The following is a 7,860-nucleotide window of genomic DNA, read 5'->3' as shown; positions in this document are numbered from 1 at the left end:
TAATGCTTTGAAATTATGAACATGCAACAACAGTTACTCTAGAAGAAGAATGCTCTCTGATAATGGGGAAGGACTAAAAGAGACAAAGGAAACTCAGTCCATAAGATGGCTAAAAAGTTTCTCCATGATCTCTGTCCATTTTTATATAGACGAAGGCAGTCGAACGAATCATATTGAAAGAAGGAAACAAGGGTAAATCAACGGTCATAATTCATCCGGGGAAGACAACCTCACTAAAGTGTACTCAAATACACTAAAAGTTGCGCCACGTCACCCCATACCTTTTCAGGTCACACGTCAAAGAAAAACAACAAAATATTCCAATAATGAGATTACATTTAATGCTCACATCCCCATCACGCTTTGCCAAAACCAAAGTGGAGCATGCCAACTGACTCTTGGACAAACACCCTCAAAGTTCGGCCACTACTACTAGAAGAGTCCCCCTCGACATCAAACATGCCTGATGATTCTTAGGGGAAATTATTCTATGTCGGCCAAAGACTCGGGACCCACTGCTCCGCACCGACCAAATGCCTAATAACATGAGGCCCATTATCCAACATGCCCCGTCAGGTCCTAGGTATAAATACCTTCGTAAAAGATTTTCAGGTACACGATCTCTAATCTCCACTTTCACTACCACTATCTTGAACCCTAAATTGACTTGGATGTTGGAGTGATAACCATGTAGGTACCCCATATGTCCATCGTATCAGAGATAACAACCACTGATTAACTACATCACATCAAGACCGATACCTCTGGTTTAATAAACATCATGACCACGACCTTCGATCCATGGTGTCACATCGTCATAATACTTCAGAAACTTCGTTCCGCCGTAATTTCTATGTTCTTTTTCATTTCTGGTTCTAGAATGGAACAACATTAATTTGTTTTCAGAAAATACTTCTAAACAAAGATTTCAATGTCATTACTTATTCTTAAATTTTTAAATCTCTATCTATTTTTTTAAAGAAAGGTTCCCTTTATTTTAACAAATAAATAAATCCTTATTCTAACATTAGTAATTTGAGAAAACGATAAATGAAGACCTAAGCAAAATGATAGTAGATTATGTAATGCTTAATTTAACTCACTCACATTATTAACTTAGATATTTTTTATTTATGGTATCACGTGTTCAGCTAAGGAATCTTCCACCCTACACGCGTCAAACAGTAGATTAAGAGAACTTCCGTACAGTAGAATAAGTAAAATACCTTGTACTAAACACAAAAGACAAGGGTCTTCAAGACTTTAACAATGACTAATGTTGATTAACTAAAAAATTTCTTTCCTTATTTTCACATCTTATTCGGTAAGAAAAAGGTTTTACTAGTACTCCCTCCGTTCCTTTTTAAATGTCATTTTTTGATTTTTTACACATATCAAGAAAATTAATCATTATTGTTACTTTTTAAATAATAATTCTCATTTTACCTATAATACCCTTAATAATATCCTACATTCACTTTATTTTTTCTCTCTGTAATAATTGTATAGGGGTAATTTTGACAAAAGTGCATTTAATATTATCTTGAATTCCGTAAATGACAATTAAAAAGAAACAAAATTTTATCAAGAAAGTGACACTTAAAAAATAACGGAGGGAGTAACATTTTGTCATACACATTATTAAATCAATCATATCTAACCTATGCATTGGTCTGGTTTCACCCAAAATTTTGGGATCAAACTCATTTTGTTGACTCATCTTATCGGTACTACGCATTGTTAAATTTTTTGAAATTTTTTATAGTTATTTTTAATTTGAGAAATTAATATCTGCAATTGTGAAAAAAAAAATTGATTTACATGAAAAAAAAATACACATAATGGTAAGAGAGTAATTTATTTGGATCTGGTTGGTACTTGGCTATTTATACTCCACATCTACCCAGACACTATCTTGCTCACTCACTCTCCTCACTACACTCCACTTCAGTGAGCTATGGTTTTTCCTCACTGTTTAGCATCTCTATGTCTCTCCTCTCTTCTTCTAACTCTTGTTCTTTTTGCATCTGACGTTACTTCTTCATCAAATAATGTCACCAAAATCGGCAATGGCTATAGTCTTATCTCCATTCAAGAGACCTCTGATGGTGCCCTTGTTGGACTCCTTCAAATTAACACGAAAACCAAAACCTATGGCCCTGACATTCCCCTTCTTAGGTTCTATGCCAAGTAAGTCATAAAAAAACACATTACTTTGTTTCTCAAATCTTGTTGTATTTTCTTGTGTTTCTCAAAGGTTGTTTTGTTCATTGTACTTGTTTTTCTTTGTTTTGTTTTTGCAGGCATGAAACAGATAACCGTTTAAGGGTACACATAACAGATGCAAACAAGCAAAGATGGGAAGTACCCTACAACCTAATACCAAGAGAACAACCACCTTCATTAACACAAACAATAGGAAAGTTCAAGAAGGTTGACCCTATTGAAGTCTCAGAATATTCAGGCTCTGAGCTTCTCTTCAGCTACATTTCTAACCCATTTAGTTTTTCAGTCAAAAGAAAATCAAACGGCGAAACCCTTTTCAATTCCACATCAACTTTTTCAGACCCTTTTAGTTCACTTGTTTTCAAAGACCAATATCTTGAGATTTCAACAAAGTTACCAAAAGATGCATCTTTATATGGTTTGGGAGAGAACACACAACCACATGGGATTAAGTTGTATCCAAGTGATCCTTACACTTTGTATACAACTGATATATCAGCTATTAATCTTAATGCTGATTTGTATGGATCACATCCTATGTATATGGATCTGAGAAATAATGGTGGTGAAGCTTCTGCACATGCTGTTCTTTTGTTGAATAGTAATGGAATGGATGTTTTTTATAGAGGAAATTCTCTTACTTACAAGGTTATTGGTGGTGTGTTTGACTTTTACTTCTTTTCTGGTCCTACTCCTTTGAATGTTGTTGATCAATATACTTCTTTGATTGGAAGACCTGCTCCTATGCCTTACTGGGCTTTTGGTATGATTCTTCAATTCTCACTTTACTAATTTATAATTGTGTGTAGTTTAGTGACTTTGTTGAATTTTTATTATGAGAGCATTTGAGAATCCAATGACTCATGGTCCGACTAATTCAAGGGGATTGATTCCACCATGTCCGGGGGCCCATTTAAAGTTAGATCGTAGTTTTGTATGGACGGATCCATCCGAGGTACCGATTCGACTGTCCACTAGTCTGGGCTCATTTAAGATAATTTTATCTAAATAACCAATTTTCAAATCAATTGGCGACAGTTTACAAACATAGGAGAAAGAAGATACTCTCTCCTATATATTTGTACACTGTCGTCAATTGGATTGACGCCTCCTCTTATGTGTTGTACATAGGCGTCAATTGGATTGACACCTCTTATATGTTGTACATAGGCGCCAATTGGATTGACGTACCCTTTGTTTTGAGAATTTTTTTCATTTGAAAGTGGGTTAGTTTGAGAAATAAGTGAAAAAGTGGGTTATTTTGGATATTTATTTGAAAAAATGGAATATTTAGATAAAAAATTCCCCATTTAAAACTCTGTATGGACTGACCCGAGGGATTGTTTGCATCTAATGTGATTCGAATATGAGACCTTAAAAAATTGTGTTTTGCAAAGTTATTTTCAATTCTGTCAGTGTTTGTATGATTTTGAATCCTTACAAAATCTTTTCTGGTCCACCTTGTGCTGTTGTTGAGTAATTTAATACCTTTTAGGTCCACATGGAATGATATCACCCACCAAAAATGGAAATTAACTTTACCGTATAAAAATAATAATTGATCTTTTATGCTAAACTTTTGGCTCAAGAATTTGAATTTTTTATATATGCATCTATAAAGCAATATGTGGGTCATTATTATCATTATTACTCTTTCAAATTGTGTTGTTTATAGCATCAACCATGTGGGAGATTTTTAATGTCTTTTAAAGATAAGCTTCCTTTGCTGGTGGAATTAATATCATTCACTTAAATATGGTCCATTGTGCTTAAGGGTAAGAATTTAAGGTGGGATATTCGATTAACATTTTTCAATGTAGCTAACCCTAATTAGTAATTAGTTGTTAGATTAACCCGAGTTGATCTGTTGGTAAAGGCTTGAAATTTATGCTCGTGCTTCTCTCAAAGTCTCAAATTCGATTCTAATTCACCAGGATTTAAACATAGATCCTCTAACTCCATGTTTCAAACGAGTTCAGCTAATCAACCCCCTAACTTAGATTCTTATGCATTCAATTCTAGTTGAAAAATGGTGCCTTAAGTTTTTATAAAGTATTTTTACTTCTTGGTATTACAGGATTCCACCAATGCAGATGGGGATATCACAATCTGTCAGTAGTGGAAGATGTTGTAGATAGTTACAAGAAGGCTCAAATCCCACTTGATGTGATTTGGAACGACGATGATCATATGGACGGACACAAAGACTTCACACTCAATCCAAACAACTATCCTCGTCCTAAGCTTCTAAACTTCTTAAACAAGATTCACAGCATTGGCATGAAGTACATTGTCATTATTGACCCTGGAATTGGTGTTAACTCAAGTTACGGTGTATATCAAAGAGGTTTGGCTAACGATGTTTTCATCAAGTACGAAGGTGAACCTTTCTTGGCTCAAGTTTGGCCTGGAGCGGTAAACTTTCCTGATTTTCTCAATCCAAAGACAGTATCTTGGTGGAGTGACGAGATCCGCCGCTTCCATGAACTCGTACCTGTTGATGGTCTATGGATTGACATGAACGAAGCTTCGAATTTCTGTTCTGGTAAATGCACAATTCCAAAGGGAAAGATATGTCCGAGTGGAACAGGACCGGGGTGGATCTGTTGCTTGGATTGCAAGAACATCACCAAAACAAGATGGGACGATCCTCCTTACAAAATCAACGCTTCGGGAATACAGGCTCCAATCGGGTACAAAACAATAGCCACTAGTGCAACCCACTATAACGGCGTCTTGGAGTATGATGCTCATAGTATCTATGGTTTCTCGCAATCCGTCGCAACACACAAGGGTCTTCTTGGAATTGAAGGTAAAAGGCCTTTTATTTTGTCGCGATCCACTTATGTTGGTTCGGGGAAATATGCAGCACATTGGACAGGTGACAATCAAGGAACATGGGAGAATTTGAGGTATTCAATATCCACAATGCTGAACTTCGGTATATTCGGTGTTCCAATGGTTGGTTCAGACATTTGTGGATTCTATCCGCAACCAACTGAAGAACTATGCAATCGATGGATCGAAGTAGGGGCTTTCTACCCTTTTTCAAGAGATCATGCAAACTACTACTCCCCTAGACAAGAGCTTTACCAATGGGATTCAGTAGCTCAGTCAGCTAGAAACGCTTTAGGTATAAGATACAAGATTCTCCCATATCTTTACACCTTAAACTATGAAGCTCATGTCAGTGGATCACCAATTGCAAGACCACTTTTCTTCACTTTCCCATCTTACACCGAATGTTACGGCCTCAGCACTCAGTTTTTGCTCGGAAGCAGTCTCATGATATCGCCGGTGCTCGAGCAAGGAAAAACACAAGTGAAGGCATTGTTTCCTCCCGGTAGTTGGTACAGTTTACTTGATTGGACTCACACCATAACATCAAAAGGCGGAACTTATGTTACACTCGACGCGCCTCTTCATGTAGTAAATGTCCATTTATATCAGAACACAATTCTTCCAATGCAGCAAGGTGGTTTGATCTCCAAGGAAGCTAGAACAACACCGTTCACACTCATTGTAACATTCCCGGCTGGCGCAACAGAAGGAGAAGCTAAGGGTACACTTTTCATCGACGACGACGAACGTCCAGAAATAAAGCTTGGAAATGGATATTCGAGTTTTATCGATCTATACGCGAGTGTGAAACAAGGAGGTGTGAAAGTGTGGTCAGAAGTTCAAGAGGGTAAGTTTGCTTTAGACAAAGGTTTGATTATTGATTCAATATCTGTGTTGGGATTGGATGGAAATGTTGGAGCAGTGGCTTCACTTGAGTTAGATGGAAAACCATTGATTGGTAAGTCAGGTTTGGATGTTACTACTTCAGAACATGTAGATTTGAATGGTGAAGGAAATGGAGAAAGTAAGACTGTGATGGTTGCATTGAGAGGTTTGAGCATCCCTGTTGGTAAGAACTTTGCTATGACATGGAAAATGGGATGATGATTTAGATTGACTGAGATTTGTGTTATGTTAGCTTGTTTATTTTTCAGTTTTAAGTAATGCAAAGAAAAAAGCAACGCTTTTTTTATGAGTTGAAATATGAATGCTGGCTTTTAGTTTTTTAGCTAGGTACCTATGAGTTGAGACATGTTGTCATTCAAGTGATTTATAATTGTGTTTCTAAATTTTCCAATCTTCACTTAATAATAAAAATAAGGTTTTATCCTAATTACCTGGTAAAAATAATTTTTTATAGACTGTTGAGAAATTAAAATTGATGATCAAACATTAATATAAAAATATAAATTGAAATTAGTAAATATTATTTATGAATAAGAAAATAACTTGCATGTTTAAATTTAATCGAAGAAGATGATCATATATTTTCCGGTGGGTGTCCTTAGTTAGTATTCCTAGTAAGCCTTAATGATAATCTCGTGGACACGCATTAGAAGCTCTTAAATTTGAGTTTTTCTCCTCCTCAATTATTCTCCAACTCCCTAAAATGCTGAAGTTGTCCACATATCATATGGTAGAATCTAGATGAGGTTGGTCGGAGTTTATAATTTGGCCGGATTGATTTTATGGAATCTATACTTAATTTAAGTCCATACTTACTCCTCTTTGGTGTCGAGGAATATGGTTACTTTTAGCCTACTCATCTATAATATAAGAAAAGACTTGTTCTACCCCTATGTTAAAATTGCAAACAATGTTAATGGAGGACAAAATTGGTGATAAAATTACTTATTCTAACTAAATTGTACAATACTTGTTTCAACTTATATCAATAATATTTTTAGTATTGTTGTCCAAATGCATCTAAAAGGTAATGTTGAAAAAACTGAGATTATTTTATCATTGGTGTCATTGTTAATCATACATCGCATCTTCTTTAAATGAGTCAAGATCAAATGACACCAAAGTATCAAATTTAGTAACATGATATTTCTGATAACTTTTCATTCCATATCTGTATAACAAAATTTACCATTGGATTGAAATCTATTATCATATAGATTTCACATCAATCAAAAATCAATTGATATGTTAAAGATAATGCTAAAAATTAACAGTTTTCATGAAGTTTTGTAAGACATTGATTTTTATGCAGCTCATTGACATGTCAAATGATTTTCGATTGATGTTAAAATTTATAGACATGATATATATATATGATAATAACTTTCAATCTAACAATGAATTTTGTTATAATATCCAGTAAAGAGTTATCAGATGTGTATTGTTAGTAAATTTGACACCTTGGCGTCATTTAATTCTAACCCTACTTAAATGTTTGCTCTTTTTTTTTCAAATTTCTTTCCTTAATGTAAATGTATATTAATGTTAGAACTTCAAATTACAATGTTGGTGAAAAAATTAAACGATAAACTCAGAGAGAGAGAGAGAGAGAGAGAGAGAGAGAGAGAGAGAGAGAGAGAGAGAGAGAGAGAGAGAGAGAGAGAGAGAGAGAGAGAGAGAGAGAGAGAGAGAGAGAGAGAGAGAGAGAGAGAGAGAGAGAGAGAGAGAGAGAGAGAGAGAGAGAGAGAGAGAGAGAGAGAGAGAGAGAGAGAGAGAGAGAGAGAGAGAGAGAGAGAGAAGTATAATGATATTTTCATTAATTTTCTCACAAGATACCCCAAGGATATTTATACACCAATACAAGAGATGAGGTACAATTAACTAAAT

At 35.2% G+C, this 7,860-nt stretch overlaps 1 protein-coding gene across 1 annotated transcript; it reads left to right on the top strand.

Moving 5' to 3' along the window:
- The first annotated feature begins 1,904 nt into the window (after positions 1 to 1,904).
- Positions 1,905 to 6,356, top strand: LOC127118913 (alpha-xylosidase 1). Its single transcript, XM_051049149.1, has 3 exons — positions 1,905 to 2,190; positions 2,304 to 2,989; positions 4,304 to 6,356. Exons 1-3 carry the CDS (start codon positions 1,958 to 1,960, stop codon positions 6,169 to 6,171), a joined length of 2,787 nt encoding a protein of 928 aa, XP_050905106.1. The 5' UTR covers positions 1,905 to 1,957; the 3' UTR covers positions 6,172 to 6,356.
- Positions 6,357 to 7,860: the final 1,504 nt, after the last annotated feature.

The sequence above is a fragment of the Lathyrus oleraceus genome, chromosome 2, assembly GCF_024323335.1.
Source record: "Lathyrus oleraceus cultivar Zhongwan6 chromosome 2, CAAS_Psat_ZW6_1.0, whole genome shotgun sequence".
In the NCBI taxonomy this organism is placed as follows: Eukaryota; Viridiplantae; Streptophyta; class Magnoliopsida; order Fabales; family Fabaceae; genus Lathyrus; species Lathyrus oleraceus.
This window is presented reverse-complemented; position numbering and strand designations above follow the sequence as displayed.

Bases quoted from the DNA above. Each gene is read 5' to 3' on its own strand.
- LOC127118913 (XM_051049149.1), top strand. From the start codon at position 1,958: ATGGTTTTTCCTCACTGTTTAGCATCTCTATGTCTCTCCTCTCTTCTT. The intron at 2,191-2,303 runs GTAAGTCATAAA...TTGTTTTTGCAG, and splicing joins CTTCTTAGGTTCTATGCCAA to GCATGAAACAGATAACCGTT. The intron at 2,990-4,303 runs GTATGATTCTTC...TTGGTATTACAG, and splicing joins TATGCCTTACTGGGCTTTTG to GATTCCACCAATGCAGATGG.